The sequence below is a fragment of the Stegastes partitus genome, unplaced genomic scaffold, assembly GCF_000690725.1.
Source record: "Stegastes partitus isolate 25-593 unplaced genomic scaffold, Stegastes_partitus-1.0.2 Scaffold405, whole genome shotgun sequence".
NCBI classification, from domain to species: Eukaryota; Metazoa; Chordata; class Actinopteri; family Pomacentridae; genus Stegastes; species Stegastes partitus.
Genome location: NW_007578136.1, coordinates 333,079 through 350,761, shown reverse-complemented (window position 1 = coordinate 350,761; position 17,683 = coordinate 333,079). Strand labels below are relative to the sequence as shown.

Below are 17,683 nucleotides of genomic sequence, written 5' to 3'. Positions count from 1 at the left end.
TAACTGTCGGGTGAATTTGGTAAATGGTCTGCACTTATATAGCGCTTTTACCCAAAGCGCTTTACAATGTATTTCTCACACACCCATTCATACACCAATGGCGACAGAGCTGCCATGCAAGATGCTGCCTGCCATTGGGAGCAACTTCTGGTTCAGCGTCTTGCCCAAGGACACGTCGACTGTGGAGGGGCGGGCCGAGGATTGAACCACCAACCTTGGAGGACAACCCGCTCTACCACCTGAGCCACATCCGCCCTATTTGACGCTAACTTTGGAAAAAGAAAATTCAAAATAAACCTTGTTTCCTTTAACTGATTTGGAAAAAACGAGGCCATGTAGCATCACTATAGGTTACGTTGGGCTACACGGCTGTAATTTATAGAGTAGAAGAAATTAAATCAGGGCGCGTTCCAGTATCCATACAGCTTTTATTATATAGGATACCAGAGAAAGATTTAGTGTGTCCTAACACGTAGTGTGTCAAATGTAGTACGCACAGATACAGCAGCATGAACGAGCTGGAGCTGCTGAGCGTGAACAGACATTCAGAACAGAAGTTCAAGGTAATAATATGAAGAAGCAGTGCGTCCCAGTTGCATGCGAACGGTATCGAACGTTACATACTGTGTATGGGCAGCTATAGCGTTTACTTTAAGGAAAAAAAATACATGTGATGTGGAATGTAGCGAGGTTCTTTGCCAATTGCTAAAGAATATATAAAAAGAAAAAGAAAAAGGGAGAGAAGTTTTCAGGAACTGTTTTTAATCTGGAAAGTTGTATTTATTCTTTCATGCTAGCTGGTGTTTACAATTTTTCCAGCAGTCCAGCGGCAAAGAAAGCAAAAGAAGCTCAGAATCAGTTATCTGAGTCACATGCTCGCCGTGTTTCCAAAGCACAGCAACTATGAAAAAGTCAAAAATCAACTCAAGGAAGTGTGAAAACTTTGGAGAAACTGGAGAAGACATTTTGAATGTTGTTGTTGGAATGCAGCCCCTTAAATGCACATAAAAATCAGTCATTGTGATGGCAAGACTAAAGGAAGTTATGAGAAGTGCACGAAGAGTTGTACAGGTGGATTCTGTTAGTTTGGGAGAGACTTTATGCTAAGCTAACGGTCTTCTGGTTCTAGCTTCATGTTTAACGATCTACTGTGAAAGTTTCTGTCAAAGCAACACTTTAAATAAACAAGTGAACCAGAACGTAAGGAGCAAAAACACACACAGAACTATTTCCATGTTGATTACCTTCTCGTAGTTGGTAAAACCTCCCATGACGGCCGGGTCCACGATGCCATTCAGCAGCATGGAGAGCGGATTGATGGGGAGGTTGGGATCGTTGAGATGCCTCTGCACCATGCTGCTGATCTTCTCATTGGTCAGCTGCATGGTTTCCATGGCATTCTCCAGCGGACTGATCTCCTCCTGTGCAGCGCGGTGAGGTAAGACGTCAACGTGTGTTCTCAGCAATTATTGGCCCGTTTCGGTGAATATACACATACATCATAACTGTCACCGTGATCCCAGCGATCACGTGTAAACATTTTGTGTTCACCAACTAGGGAAAGGTTATTAGAGGATGGGCACGGGGACCCTTAACTACACACATAAATCATGCAGCAGAGAGAAGCAATGAATCATTTTTTTTCCACTGTGCTCATACATGAACCTGCAACTGTCAAATGAAGATGGATGGTGTGTTGGTGCGGGGGAATTTCAATCCCCATGTCAACAAAAATATGATTGGCAATTCTTAGAAAGGATGAATAAAAGACGGGGAAAGGCTGTCGTTAATTCAAGCAACTCAAACCGCAGAAGTCCACGTGGGGACAGTCTCATTACTCGGATGGATAAAAAAAAAAAAAAAAATCACCTTCTTGTTGTAACAGTTTAGAAGAAACATGATTGGATTGTTGAGCAAATGTCAGATTTAGGCCCCGGCCCAAATAAAATAGTGAAGATGTTGTGCCAGGGAGACAAATCTCCAATCTGCGCTGGAAGGTCTCAGGCCAGCTTGATAAAAAGAATTGTCAGATGGAGGGATTAGGCCTGGTGAATCTCAGCCCAGTCATTAGGCTTTAAATAGAGAGTCTGACCTCGGGGACCTGGCCTCTCCCCGGCTCATCTGGAGGGCAAGCTGCTCCTGACAGTATGTTCCAACTCAGCCTGAAGGAAGAGGTGTCTGCTCTGAATTAGTGTGGCCGTGGAGAGTAGCACTCCAACTGCACGGACTCGGGAGTTGTGGGGCTGAGGGGCATTAAGTCTGAAATGGCTGCGCTGAGGATGTAGCGAGCAGAAGGACCATTGTGGTGGAGGTAAATGCGCGGGCTGCCTGGCGCCTGGGCATCATGCGGTGCTATTTGGCGACTGTGAATGCAGACTGGAGTAAACACGCCGGCTTAAGATAACCTCCGAGAGGAGACGGGTGGGAGAAGTGCCCCCTTTCGTGAAGGCTTTTCACCAGCACAGACATGAAAGTGACTAATCAAAGCGACAAATAAAGACTAATTGATTGTGGAATACTTAAGCCAGGCTAATCACACTAAGTAGTGCATTTGTTTTGGGGACAAACTAATGACACATTAAAAAGATGCAGCGGGTGTCTGAGCGATACTGTAACCTGCTCTCGTGCTCCGACTTATATCGCTGTGCTCGTTTTGCCACGCTCCCAAAAGACGGCATCTCAGCCCGAAAAAATTAGGACGCGGGGCTTTAAATCGTCAAAACAACAGAGATAAAGTAATGAAATTTTAATGCAATTTTTGATGGAGCGTGCGTTCCCAGAGCGACGGTGAAAGTGATCTGTTTACAGTCAGATCAGCCTCTTATCAAGCGGTTTTGTGCAGGTAATTCTATAGAAAATCAACAGCGAGTGAGGTTTAAACTGTCCTCTGGTTGCATTTGTGCTGTGTAGCTATTTTCAGTGAGTGTCTCGGTGAATCAATGTGAGCCATCTGGCAGTGAGGGAGAACGTGCCCTGTCGTTAGTCCGGGGAGTGGCCGGCCTGTGTCCACACCGCTGTCTATACTGCTTAAGTGGACAAATCATATCGATCGCCTTTAAGCAAGCCGGCAGATCCTCATCTGATTAGGAGGCCCCGCTCGGCACACAGGCTCCCTTCGTACTCACCGTGGAGACTGACTTGACTTCAAACCAGCGCAGGATGCCGGGAAGTTTGTACGCCGTCGTGTATGTGGTCCTCTCGATCCACATGTTCTGCAGACAAAACGACAGAATTAGAACTCTTTCGTGGCCGATCAATACGTCGCGTTGCACTGAAACGAGCTTTGTTGCATAAACGAGATTGGGATGATGTAAGCCCGCAAGAAGGTGAGCTGGTGGGAGGGAGGTTCCGCCGCCTTCCTGTCTCGACGGCAGCTCATTAAGGCCCGGCTCACAGACAGCCCAAACAAGATGGAATCTCCTCTAATATATCACGGAGCTCAAATAATGACTAAATCTTAAGAAGAAAAACTCACACCACAGGAGATGATGACTTCCCTCGCAAGAGAGGTTCGACATTTAAAACCTTTTTCGTCAGAAGAAAAGAAAGAAAGGAGGAAAAAAAAAAAAACACCCAACAAAAAAAAAAAAAAAAAAGCAGGAAAGAAAACCCACAACATACTTTAGAGATTTAACTCGACGAGACGGGAAGGCAAAAAAAAAAACGACACTCCAATTTGCACAATTAAAGTAAAGGGCGTCTTGCTGTCTTTGGAGTGTACTCGCTACTCACTCCGGAGAGAAAGCAAATTACAAAGATTTGTGTGTATTGACATGTTTAATCGATGTGACAGACACAATACGTCTGGCGATGGATATCCATCATCTCTCTGTCAGGACGGAGAGAGTCCAATCAGGATGACAACAGGAGCGAGTCTGAAATGAGTTAAATACATCATCCTGCTCTGCCCAAGTGGTGCCACAATAAATGCACCGAGGAAAAGCGTGACTCGGTTTAATTTGTCATCCTTGTCACCGCTACCTGTCTATTAAGTGTGCACAAAAGCTAATTCATTAGCGGTACTAAAAACCAGGACTCGACATGAACAGTTGCACTAGGCGACCAGATTTGGATCACTGTCAGCTTTAGTTTGGACCGCTTGTGTCAACAATAAAATAAAATCCTCCTTCTACGTGAATACAGAGTCACAACAACTACAAGCATGCACGGAGACCTGATGTGTTAATCCAGCAACCATCCTACGATAAATTACCAGACAAACAAGGAGAAACCTGATCAAAAGAGACACAAACGTAAAGCCCTTTTTACCCCATTCGCCGCATCTCGGCGTCACGGAGGACTGACAAGTTATTTGATCAGGCTCGGAGATCATTATTCTGCCCATTGTAAGTTACCCTACCAATTACTTTATCTTGCAAGTGTGAAATCCGTAGGCAGAGCTGAGTCACTTGTTCCAGGGAAATTAATTTATATATTTAACTGAATATGTCTGTGTCGATGACAAAGAGAAAAGAAAGCCATGTTATGTAATGTATAATTACTTATTCTAGGTACAGTGGAGCATTGTCGCTACAACTGCAGGTAATTAAAATTTAGCTGGGATTTAGTCAAGTGTGGCAAACTAAAGTTCTGCAGTTACCTCCTGCTACCTTTCTCTAAAAACCTACAGTTTTTTTAGCGTCCTTGAAAAAACCTACAGTCGCCTTCATGACAACTTTGTGTGTAAAGCCAAACATTAACACATAAAACCTTTAGGCTCGGTGACGGTTAAAAGAAATGTAGAAATTACCGCAAACTCGTTGTCGGGATCCTTCTCTCCTTTCCTCACTGGCCTGGAATACTGGAATTTATGGACTTCATTTACTGTGTAGAAGCTGTGGAGAGAGAAAATCGGTACCTGAGTAAATTAGAAGTGTTATGGCAATCTACCGCCTGATTCAAAGGTTGATTGCTTTGCTTCAGGTCAAACGCTGGACGGACCCCCTTCAGGGGAGCTCTGCGAGGAACTACGGCATTTAGCATGTTGGCTATGACCGACCCACCAAGGTGTGGCCTCGTCTGTTTGGAAAATAAATTCATTTTTGGGTTATTGGCTGCCCTCAAAAGTTAGCCAGACATGTCAGACATGGAGTTAAGCTGCAGAATACGTGACGGAGGCGCATGGCTAGCAGGGATGAACTTTGCCAAATCAGGTTAATAGACTTTTCACAGTAGGAAAATGATGGCGGTACATAGTGGCTGCGGGAACAGCTGTCTGGGCACATACTCCGTCTCTCCCACACACACACATACAGCCGCCGCATCGCTTTTCTCTTTAACCGTCTTCCTATCTGTCTCTCTAGCTGACAGAAAGCGAGTCAGATTCACACTCTCCTGGGAAAATGAGTACAGAGCTATTATCCTCATACGCCATATTGCATTCCCCCCATTCCTAAAATCACAGCATATGGCTCAAAGAGCACGATGTGACTTTATTAGCAAATACTTATAAATAAAATATGACACCAGTCAGTGTCACAGCGGATGTGTTTTTAAAGCGATACATGTGTGCAGATGGGATGTTCAACCTTTCCTACTCCAGTTTTTTTATTTTCAAGTTTGTGCCTTTATTTGATAGTGAAGTGAGAGAGAAGACATGTGGGAAAGGGTCATGAGCGGGATTCGAACCCATGACCTCCACATCGGGACCCTGCACACAGGACGCCAGCTCAACCCGGTGAGCTATCGCGGCGCCCCAATTTATTTTCTTTTTTCAATGAACAGACAAAGCTTTCGTGACATTCAAACAACAAAGACAAAAAACTGGGCTCAGGTGTTTCTGGCACTTGAGCCTTTTATGTGACGCTGACCATCAGGTGTTCCCGTCTGCGCACTATTTAATGAACATGATGAACCCCCGTCCCGAATTAGCAGAAAAAGTGTGGCATTAAAAAAAAAAAAAAAGAGAGAGAGAGAGCCTCTGAGGTGCTGATCTAATAAACAGATTAATAAAGCGGCTTTAAATCAGCCGTGCTACCCCAATTAAGTCTTGTATCGGCTGGCGGGGGGAAGAGATGACGGAGTGGCACCGGTCTGGCAAAGCAAGGTCGGACAGAGGTCGCGCTACGCCTGCTGCTGTGACCCTTTGGCTCAAACAGCTCGGTCTCATTGCTATGCACCACTGATCTTTCCGCTGAATGGAATGAGAGAATAAATGAGAGAAAATAGAGAGATAGCAACACAACCGGGAACAGGGCGGTGAGAGCTGGAGAAGGAAGCGGAGCTGGCAGCGGCGGAGAGACGGACAGTTGGTGTGGAACAGTCCTCCATCACTCTCCAAACATGACTGTCTAATCTAGGCCATTAACAGAGTTGCATATTCCAATCAGACACAGTTAGCAAACAAGCCAACAGGCTGCTGAAGGGATCAATGCAGGGGGATGTGACCAAATGCTGCAGGCTGGCGATAAGATCAGTGCCCAGGTATATTTGCCTAAAGGTTTTTTTCCGAGTAAATGTCTTCTTTTAATTATGTCCACCGATGCGTTGGGTGGCATATCAAAGTGAATTTGCACAGCTGAGTGACGCGGCGCATGGCTGGCGTACAGATTGTGTACGAGCAGGAGAGCAGGGGGCCCCGCTGTTTGCTGTGGCCCCGATGCTCCACACAAAGGTATTAATGATGTCAGAGAAACAATGTTGTACTTGGCACGGCGACTAATGGCAGATGGCTGGTGAAAGTTAATAACCGCTAGAACGACAAGAAGGTCAACCAGTGTTTGTTCCGACACAGAGCCGCATTTAGATCAAGATTTAATCGCCGTCACTGCGGCCATCCTCCGCGCAAACGTGTCATCGCAAACTCTGGCAGCAGCAAACAGGGCGTTGCCGGACTCAGATGTGACTTCCTGCTTACCTGACGATTTGCTCGGAGACGGGCTTGTTCTGAAACTTGGCGGGCAGGTCGAGGATGGGCTTCACTGTGAAACACTGGATGTCTTCAGCAGAAACGTCAAGGAAACAGACACAACTCTTGAACTTACACCAAAACACTTAAACTATTTAGCAACTGGGGATGATTTAAATCTACAACATGATTTAATGGTTTTACAGAATCATGTCGTCAGTGTTTGCAATCAGTGAAATCGAGGCTGTCAGTGATAAGTGTTAAGCTGTATTGCTGCTGGAAAAATCTGATTTATTACTGACATTAACACCCAAACTGACTGAAACCATGCCTCCCAGACTTACAGCTGCTTTGTACGAATGCATCACCGCCATGTGGAGACTAAAAACAAATATATTCTTTTATTTTGGCAGCATTAAACACGGCGGCTGGACGACAAATCAACAAAAACCCACAGTTTAATTAGTGAATCCCAGTGAGGATACATTGTCCTGAAGAAGTCTTGGTGTCCTCGCTGGGCGGCGTGGTCGTCTTCATCTTCTCCGCGTTGGGAAACTGTGTGAGGAGACGCGCTTCGAAATCCTCCCGGCGCTCGTACTCCTTCCCACGGTAGATGAACATTTTGTTCTGAAGGACATTGAGGAAAAACACAGAGAGAGACCTTGAATATATACATGAAGACAGGTGCATAATTTGCACACATTACGCGCACATAAAGCACACTGTGGTTATTTCACGGGTACAGCGGTACTGACAGAACACATATGGAGCGGAATAGCTGAGATAATTCAAACATGGCAGCGAGAACAGATGTGGGACGAGGACAGAACAGCGACATCAGAAGCAGCTCTGATTTGTAAATGTGCTGTGGCTGGGTGCACGAACATAATCTCCATATTAAACACGTAGAAATGAAGGTGACAAAAAGTTCTTGGCACAGATTCAGCGATTAGCGAACACTCGCTGAGTTGAGATTTCTGTTTTAGCAAACCAACAGACTGCAAACTGTTACTACCGTTTTTCTCTCTTTCACACACGGCTGCTGCTCACGACTGGCTACTGATCAAGTCGCCTTCGAGAAACTGTAAAGGTTCAGCCCGGCTACTGATTTCACATTTTTTATATCGTGGCACTCGTCACGCCCTTTTCATATTTTAGCTGTTTGATCTCTTCCGGATCCTTCAAGTCATGACAGACGGCTGGATATGAATTTCCAGCTTCATAAGCCGAGACATTAGACTATAAAGACAGCTTCAAAGTCAGGACTGTGCCCAGGGAGAGGAGTTTTGGCATTTTTACATTTGTTTCTTCCTCTCAAAGACCACCACTGCACCACGGCACCACTCACAGCATGCATAGCACACACCTCAATTCCCCAATTAATTAAACGAACGGCAGCCATGATATATGCCCGGGGCCATTTTCAAATTTGCTTTGACAGATAAGTTGACAAAAGCACATTGATTTCCAGACTCATCACTTCCAACCACAGGAGGATCTGCCTGACAATACACTGCAGCGGGTTTTTTTCCGCCGGTGATCAAGCGTGAGATGCTTTATAGATATTCCTCTAAATCTGATAGAGGGGCACCTAATCTTTACCCAACGCCTCATATTGTATGCTTATTCACAACAGGATTGCAGACTCACATTATGCCGTTTGAGCATTCAGGTCGCGCGCAAAGTCATCTCAATGTCACCGTTCTCATTTTCATTACCCTCAAACCTACACTGTCTAGTTCTGGAAAAGAAAATAACTGTCATTGAGATAATAAATCATCTTTCTTGGCTAGTGGGTAAAAAGGCAATTTCATACAGTCGAGAGACAAAGCAGCATCAGCTCATGCAACTGTAATGTCGTCAAGTTCAAATGAAACGGCAGGATCTGAGCTCTCCGGACAAGCTCGCAGCGAGACGGACGAATTTATAAACTTGAAAATTTTATGTCACGCGGTTTTGGGAGCGATGGTTTACGAGGCAAAGTCTGCGGACATGTATGGATACTTTCCGACGATCTATCGAACCTTACACCGATGAAAAGGTCATCCGGCTTTAATTCAAAACGAAAGTAAATTACATGAGGAGAGCGTAGCGAGCGCTCCTAAAAATGCATGAGCCGGGAACATTCCTTCATCTGCCTGAGTGTGCTCAGGAGTCTGTCTGAGGAACGTTTTGAATGATAGAACATGACAGCTCATATCCGAGTGTCTCCGAATGCGGTTGCTCAGGATACATATTTCAAACCGACTTTCGCACACCCTCAGCTGCTCTTTAAGCTGAGCTGTCACGGGAAACTCAATACGGGGGGATTAAGTAAAGTTTCGGATTGATAGGGAGAGAAAGGAGAGGAGAATAAATACGCCGACGGGATGTAAAGTGAGAGAAACAATTGTAGAGGAAATCTGTCTGCGGAGGAGACGTCTGACTCTGGAGGAAACAAAACGTAGCGGGAGCTTTCGGTCGTGGTTCAAAGGTTCCCGGACAAGGTGTTGTCACTTTGAAGGTTGAAATGATGACTTCAGATAAATGTTCTGTGCTTGTCTTGTTTGTTTAGCCAATAATCAAAGAGTGTGTCGGTCTCTAGAAGCAAAAAAAAAAGGATTTCTACACACAGAACATAAATGATGATAGCAGGGATCACGGCCTAGTTGCGTCTTAAGTTTGAAAACAAATTATGTGATCTGGAGCATTTTGCAATTAGCAAGTACCCCCACTTGTCGAGCTATATTAACAACTAATAAATCATAAACAGCTGAATTAAGCACTCTTGCATAAAATCAATTTGCGAGGGGGGTGGATACAAAACGCCTTTATCAGAGTATTGATTTTTTTTGCACATAACTGACTGTTCCCCGAGGACAGCGCCATGCTGCAACACAAACAGCAATATGAGGGCGTGAGCGAACGCCCCCTTGAACTCCATCCATCCTAATTAGTAACCCTTACATGTGTGCTTTGCTTCGAACTCACGCGAAAATCTTTTAACATAACTGCAGCATGTTTCAATACGATGGAAGATACCCAACTGGGGATTCTAGCAGAATAAAATGCCTTTTTTATCTATTTATCTGTTTCCTAATAAGTTGAAAATGCTTCTGGGGGATAATAATGTAAAGCGGGGTTGTCACAGCGGTCGGTAATTGCAGGGCTGAGTAATCATGGACCGGCTTGTACACAACTTTGTTGCAGCAAAAGAAATATAATTTATTTGAAAAAATAAAAAACAAGGAGCAGGTAAATTAAGTGCAGATTCTTATTGGCAGGCTGGCATGTCCTGGTTATTTCAGGTAAGGTCAAACACCGCTGCAAAAAGAATAAAAGCAAAAAAGCAAAGCCGTCCTCAAAGGGGGTTTAAAGAGCCCGTTAGATTAGACCAGTGCAGCTTGCCCTGTCTGTAATGGAGTTTCTGCCCTGCTAGATGAAAGGCGTCAGGAGGGGCACATGGAGATCGGAAAGTAGCAAAAGACCACGGCGAAATGGCCGCTCCTCATAATAAAATGAAAAGGGCACGATCGGGGATCACTGTTCTTGAAGCTGGACTTTGATATTACTTTATTCCGTGAGGACTTTTGGGGGCCATTTAGTGGCTTTCTTATGTGATAAAAGAACGAATTCCTCCAAGACGGGAAAACAACGGCTTCAGTAGCGCGCCAGAGCCAGATGACAGCCTGAAAAAAAAAAACACAAAACAGCGGTAACGGGGAATACACTAAGAGTAAACAAATCAGCCTTTTGTAAAGCGCGGCTGTTTTTCTTCTCACAAGCAGAAAGCTCTGGCCTAACATTAAACCCACTGTGACACAGCAACGCAGGAAAAAAAACCTCCATGCTTATTTAATTTTAAATAAAAGCCGCTCTGCAGACTGAGGAAAGTGAAAAAGAGGTCCGATATGCACACCTAATATGGCCCAGATATCAAACGGCTGTTAAACTCGGACTTAATTTGCGATAAGCTGCGATCAGATTGGCACGAGGCCAGCCAGGAAATTCAGAGAGGAAACAGAGATCAGTTCAGGTTTAGTGGCCGACTATGCTCAGTAGGTTTTATGGATAAAAGGTGTTTTTTTTGTCAGCTTCACCAGCTGTCCGTGTGCATAATAATCAACCACTGGTGGTTATTTCAACAGAGCTCCAACTATCAAAACAAGCGTAGATATGCAGGTTTTGTGAGTAGAACCCACGACTAAGCAGCCACCAGAAGCAATCTATGATGTGACCACTTGCTTACACTTTGTTGCACAGGTGGTGTCGGGACACCTCGTGCTGCACTCACAGTGAGGAGAAAATGGTGTTTGGCTAAAGTACAGGTGGAAAGCATTAACGCCATGATCAGCCTTTTGATTGGACAAAAAAAAATGTATTCTTGTGCTCATTTGTTCAGTTTCTACAGCTACTCACTGCGACTACATGCAAGCAGTGACGTATACATCCATCCATCCATCCATCATCTATACACCGCTTAATCCTCACGAGGGTCATGGGGGGCTGGAGTCTATCCCAGCTGACTCAGGGTGAAGGCAGGTTCACCTGGACAGGTAACCAGTCTATCACAGGGCTACACTTAGAGACAGACAACCAAGCACACTCACATTCACACCTACGGACAATTTAGAATCACCAATTAACCTCAGCATGTTTCTGGACTGTGGGAGGAAGCCGGAGAACCCGGAGAGAACCCACACTGCACGGGGAGAACATGGAGACTCCACACAGAAAGATCCCGGTGCACCCACTGGGACGCGAACCGGCGACCTTCTTGCTGCGAGGCAACAATGCTACCAACTGCAGCCCGTGACATCTACAGTTCATGCTACAAACAGGCACATCTCAGACGGGACGCATTAACACCGAGGGGAAAGGGATGTGCAATAAACAAGGGAGCGGGATGGCGTAAGACAAGCTAAGAAAATGAATGCATTTGCTCACTTTTTAACATTGATTTCACATTCCTCTCAGCCAAAGAGGCACATCCCACTTTCCCACACTGAAGGGGATCCGCTCAGCAGACAAGTCTGGATCTAATCCATAACCCACACATGAAACAGCTGCCTGTGATTCAGAGTTTGCTTTCTGCGAGTGAGTAAGTAAGTGAAACCCTACCAGGTGGGATGCGAAACAAGCGAGTCCCGCCACAACAGTCAAAACTCGTGGGAGGAAGACGTGTGAAGCACATACGATTGGATGGTCGCGGCTGAGGACTAAGCAGGCGCTGGTAAACCTATTGATCATCTGTTTTGACAAGCGGCTCGCTCACACTGCGCTACGAGCCGTGAGGTGGGTGCTGGGACTTGTGGAAGATGTATGTTGATGCGAGTACTCACACGTAGAAAGGAGGGAAACCCCGTGCCGTAGTAGCCCACGGCGAAGTAGTCTGGTTTGGGCCGGATGACCTTCACGATGTTCTCATAGAACTGGGCCTGTTTCCGCTGTTGGGAGATTAAACAAGTGTATTCAAGCAGCGTGGAAGACACGTTTCCACCCTGAAGTCATGTTTTGAAATCACACAAATGATCAGAGGGAGAAACTTTAAATCCAGAAAGAATCGCTGGACTTGTAACTTTCCAACCTTCATGTCTGTGAAGATTCTCAGGTCGTGGTTATTCTGGTAGATTAATCGTAGCAGCTGCTTGAGTTCCTTGAAGACGTTTCATCCAAGAGGCTTCATCAGTTCTGACTGACTAGATGGGAGTTGCACTCGTTGTCCAGGGAGGACAGATGGTTTGAGAGAGGGGTGGAAGAAGCCATCTAACTGGAAAGACCATCCCTCAGCAGAGGTGGAGGTCTGAGGCATCACCTCTCACCTGTTTACAGTTCAGTCCTAAGATCTCTCCCCAGGAAGATGAAACCACATCCACACCTAGCCACAAAAGACCCTAACGAACCCCTTTGTGGCAGGAGGAGCGCTAACGACTCGCATAACGAGGGGGAGGAGCAACAAACCCCCAATTGAAACTCAGGTGTTAAAGGTTCTTCAAGGAACTGAAACTCCCAACTAGTCAGTCAGAGCTGATGAAGCCTCTTGGATGAAACGTCTTCAAGGAACTCAAGTGAGTCGATTAATCTACCAGAATTTCCAACCATCCTTGATCTATTCATCTGCGACCATTCCATCAGCAAAATGACCCAAATCTAAGCTTAAAATCGTGATATTTCACCGAAATCGCTTCATGTTACACGTCTAAATTAACAATTCATCAGAATTAAAACGTCATTATTGACTCAGCTGCAGCTCATCGCGGCACTTCTCAGCTGAACTGGGTTGAACTGCAGGCTGTGCTAACTCAGGTCAGATCAGAAGTTACAAACATATAATATGTAGAATCACTATTTTTTTGGTAAAACTTGTGGCCATTTGGAAATATGTTGTCCATGATTCTGGAACTTTTGTAAAACAAATGATGAAAGAAACTCAACCTTCATTTTTTTTTTTCTTTTGATGATTACAGTATCATAACTGTGGCTGCACAAAAAAAGGTATTTAGGAGTTTCCTTTACTTTTAACTGATGCTGTGCTGCTTCCACAGCGGCGCAGGATTTTGTATTGTCGTGAAAAATGAGGCCACGGTGAGTAAAAATGAGACAAAAGTAGATAAGACCCAGAAACTGCTATAAGTTTAAATAAAGGTAGACTGAAAATAACAGCATTATAGTCTTCTTTCTGTCTCTTAATAGATCATAAAGTGTTATGTATTTATGATATATATACACATGATGGATGAGTCGTAATATTCCAAAAAGTGGAGACAACAAAACATTACTTACCAAGGATGCACTGAGCTGCTCAAAGTCAAACATTTCATTCTCGTACTGTTCAGCCAGCTCCTTTCCCAAAATGATTGCCTCCTCCCACATCTGCGCGGCACAACAGACAGTTGGAAAATGAATTAATTATCACGATTCAAGCTCAGATAAAGCAAACAAAAAAGGAATTCTCTGAGTCTCTCTATAATCCTTTTTTAAAGAATATATTCTCCTCATATCGTCAATATTAATGTGTTTTTTTCCGTTGATCCAAAACTCTATAAATCAGTTGCAATCCTCTTCGTAGCAGAAAATTTATCATAGTGAGACATTTCCCCCCCTGAGACCCATCCAGTGCAGTGGGGTGGTGTCATAGATAGATGCGAGCCACTCCAACATGTTGAAAGGCTTCTAAGTGGCTTCCTGACAGACTAGATTGGGCTGAACTGATATGGGCCAGGCGGGAGGTGGACCGAGTCCAGACTGCTACTCAGATCAGGCTGCCATCAGTGAGAGTGGCGGTGGCAACACCATCTGGGACTGCTTTCTCGATGACTCCTGCGACTCTCCTAGAAAGTGTCCTCGGTTGAAATCCCGCTCTCTGGAGTGTTGATGCATTCTTACAGCCACTGTAACGCTTCCTGATCAGTCTGGTGGGTTTGTGTGTGCATGTTTATCCAAGACTCTTTCAAATTGTTGTCTCCCCGGCCATATCTTGCTGAGTGACAGCTGGCAAGAGAAGCGAGAGTGGCGGCTGCACCCCAACACTGATGACACATGCAAAGCCTTGGGACATCATTTTTGAGACGCTCTGGCTGCTGTCCTGCACATCCATTCCAGGCTTAGCTTAGGCTGAGAAACATTTTTTCTTCTTTGGAATAAAATATGAAGAACAGAGAAGAATAGCACAGCAACCAGGTCCTGTGCAACTGGAACATTTTCTCAATCTCAGGTGGCAGAAGTGGCATTCAAGTATGTCATTGATGTGGTAAGAGGGGAAAAAAGGACAGCGGGGGAGAGGAGCAGGGGAAAAGGTTTTCATAAAAGGTAAGGTTATAAAAAGTGATAAAAGAGAAAGCACAAAGGAGCTACATTAATGCTTGTGTGGTCTGAGATGCGCCTTCATCCTTAAGAGCATCGGCTAAAAGAAGAGGATTATTAACAATCCCTGCTCCGTGGAAACGGCGTGTGAAACTTCCATTCAGCAGCTCGTCTTCCAAACATTCTCGCGCCAGAAGTAGTGCTTAACGGAGACGACAGCAGCTAAAAGTGGCGTTCAAGATCGCTTCTCTTCTGCATGTGTGAGTGTGTGCTGGTGACAGTGAGCACATGTCTTACCTTGCCCTTGTCGAAGTAATTAATAATCTGCTGGTAAAGCTGGTCTTTCAGCTGTCCTTGAGTGGCGGCCTGGTAGCCGTCCCTCTGGGTCAGGTGGGCTGCGCATTGCTCATCGGACCACTACGGAGAAAAAGTTCATACCGGGGTCAGCACGGTGCAATGCAATATGGAGCAAAAAGGGGAACAGGTGACAAGAAATCAATCACTGACTTATAGCTAATGCAAATGGGTGAAACAGATGTGGAGCTGCACCGAGACTGCAACTTGAAACACGGGCAGTGAAACACAAGCGTCGATAGACAGTGTATTGAACGGCACAGAATGCAAATACCTGCCATGCAACACATGGAATTTCTGCAGCTAATGTGGTATTTAGCATGAGAATCTCCACAGCTCATGCTCCACTAGCCCGGCCCATTGAAAGCCGGTCCGACGGAGCGGAGTGAGGGGAGCAGAGCGCAGCATCACGTCCTGTTTGCTCGACTTAACAATACAAACACCAGATGCAATTGAGTCATGCGGCAATTTAATCTTGTTCAGTACAAAATCTGCTTGATTTTTGTAAACAACAACAACAGACAAGGAAAAAATAAACCACAACACAAGAATGCATCTTTTTTGTGCTTGCTTATTTAACCAGCATGGGAAAATAATAAGGTTTGTGACAGGCAGCAGCACCTTCTGCAGGAAGACAGATAATCTGATTGGCCCGCGTGTAGACGAAGCATAAGCCTATGTGTCTGTCAGGATTGATTCATTACCAGCCGGCTTTAATTGGGATTCTGGGGTGCTGCGAGGAACCTGGAAGAGTTAAGATCTCTGACCAGGTTTTGTGTGATGGCCACATTTAAATAGCAAAGCCGGAAAAATTTGCATAGCCTGCACCGGAGATGAAGGAGGTGAAAAAGTAATTGCTCCGCACATTGTTGCCGCGGCATAAAGAGGGATGCTGGGAGGCTTTGGCTTAGGTTATTGATTCCTTTACAGCTGGACTGCAGCATTTACATGGGAAAAAAAGGGCCTCCATTTATTCATGGATGGCCAGTGACGCTGCATCGACAAAACTAAAGTGCTGATACATCTCTGACTGCACACAAAGTGCTGTTAATTCATCAGCGTGTAACACTGCTGCAGGTATTCCACTGGAGGAGTAATTATTACTACGGGAGCCAGTTTTACTCTTTTTAATGCTGGTGAATGCAGAATTACGCGTCCATCGTTTATCCTCGTTTTAAGGAGGACGGTGGAATTAACCAGCTCCCACAACATCATACTGAAACGGTATGCTGCGATCAGGAAGACACAGATGCTAGAAGATGAATTAAAATAATCACAACTCCCGAAAATGCCACTGTGACTGCTCAGTGAGGAGAATGTGATTCAGTCACAGGCTGCTCTTCCCTGTCGGGACCTGCACAAAGGCTGAAGGAGCCAGCTATTTATGCAAATAGAGATGAGATGTTGGATGCAACCATTTTGGATAAAAGGCAGAGAGGAACAACTTCAAGTTCACGGTATAGCGAACCCCCAGCTGGGAATAGACGCCGCGGTTCTTTGTGTGAGGAGTTTTCTGTGTGTGTGGATGCGCTGTATTTTTGGCTAGTGAAGGAAACTTTCGAGGCTGAGAGCAGGAGCACTTTAACGAAAAGGTGTGATCACAAAAGAAACGCTTCATGAAAACCTATAAATATTTATGCATCTAATTTAAGTTATCAGTGCACTAATGTGTTGCAGAAATCCGCTCCTCTTGCACCTTAAAGCAGCCGTGTCTCCTTATGATTTACAGTAGAAGAGTTTTTTTCATAGCTGACAGGGAAAGCACACCTTTATCTTTAAGCATCTCAGGTGGCTGAAGCTGCCTTTTCCTCTGCTGTGAAATATGATGTAGTTTTTGTATTTTTTTAGGAGGGATCAGATGCTAGCTGTGATTTGCATTGGCTATGCAAGAGAACAAGATGCTGCTCAGCAAGTTCTTCCTGGTGGAATGAAAAGGATGCGGCCCTCTTCTTCTACGTCTGTGCAAATTCACATTCGGGAACGCACTTCTGTGATGCCTAAGGTTAAACTGTCTGACGCTGGCTTAACAGTGGATCTAAGCCCTGTAGCCTACGCTGTACTGAATCATTTACAGTGTACGACACGTTGCTGGTCTCGTGTCACCCCACCTTGAGCAGCTTTGCATGTAGCAGCAGGGTGTAGGCGGCCTCGGTGTAGTTGTCGCACTCTTTGTGGAGGTCACACAGCTTGTACAGGTACCTGGAAGGAAACAGCAATGATTTGTGGGTCACGTCTGTGTGGGCCTTTCACACTTGAACAACAGACAGAAAGTTAACTCCGCCGGACTGATGTGTCCTGACAGCCTCTGTTAGCTCGCGTAACGCTTGACAGACACATGAAAAACTCCCGACGAGTGAGATTGTGCAGCAGGACACGTCTTTTAACAAAATCAAATATTTATTCTGGATCTCTCGGGACATACAGTTGGCAGGAAAAGAGCCAAAATGTACAGGATTTAGTGTCTGGGAAGTTAAAAAATGCAGCTCAACTGAGTTTCGGGTGCTAAATCTCCTAATGTCCTCGATGCAGTGTGGTGTGCAAAGTGCCTCAAAGGGACTGAATGTCCGGGAAGCTGAACATCCTCCACAGGCACGATGCTCGACTGGTTCTTACCTGATGTACATTTCTTCTCTGTCTATCTCCTTGTAGAAGTTCTGCGGTATGGAAAGAGGCAGGAAATTAAAGCGGGTTGAAAAGATG

The 17,683-nt window shown here is 45.2% G+C and overlaps 1 protein-coding gene across 1 annotated transcript in view; it reads right to left on the bottom strand.

Moving 5' to 3' along the window:
- dock1 (dedicator of cytokinesis 1) overlaps positions 1-17,683 on the bottom strand; it is a 187,177-nt gene that overhangs the window by 15,355 nt on the left and 154,139 nt on the right. The window contains exons 36-45 of the mRNA XM_008285509.1: positions 17,597-17,637; positions 17,092-17,182; positions 14,927-15,046; positions 13,610-13,699; positions 12,169-12,273; positions 7,333-7,474; positions 6,857-6,938; positions 4,751-4,835; positions 3,126-3,212; positions 1,245-1,421 (exon numbers count right to left, since the gene is read on the bottom strand). Of these exons, the coding sequence (XP_008283731.1) occupies positions 1,245-1,421; positions 3,126-3,212; positions 4,751-4,835; positions 6,857-6,938; positions 7,333-7,474; positions 12,169-12,273; positions 13,610-13,699; positions 14,927-15,046; positions 17,092-17,182; positions 17,597-17,637 (1,020 nt within the window). The remainder of the gene's footprint in view (positions 1-1,244; positions 1,422-3,125; positions 3,213-4,750; positions 4,836-6,856; positions 6,939-7,332; positions 7,475-12,168; positions 12,274-13,609; positions 13,700-14,926; positions 15,047-17,091; positions 17,183-17,596; positions 17,638-17,683) is intronic.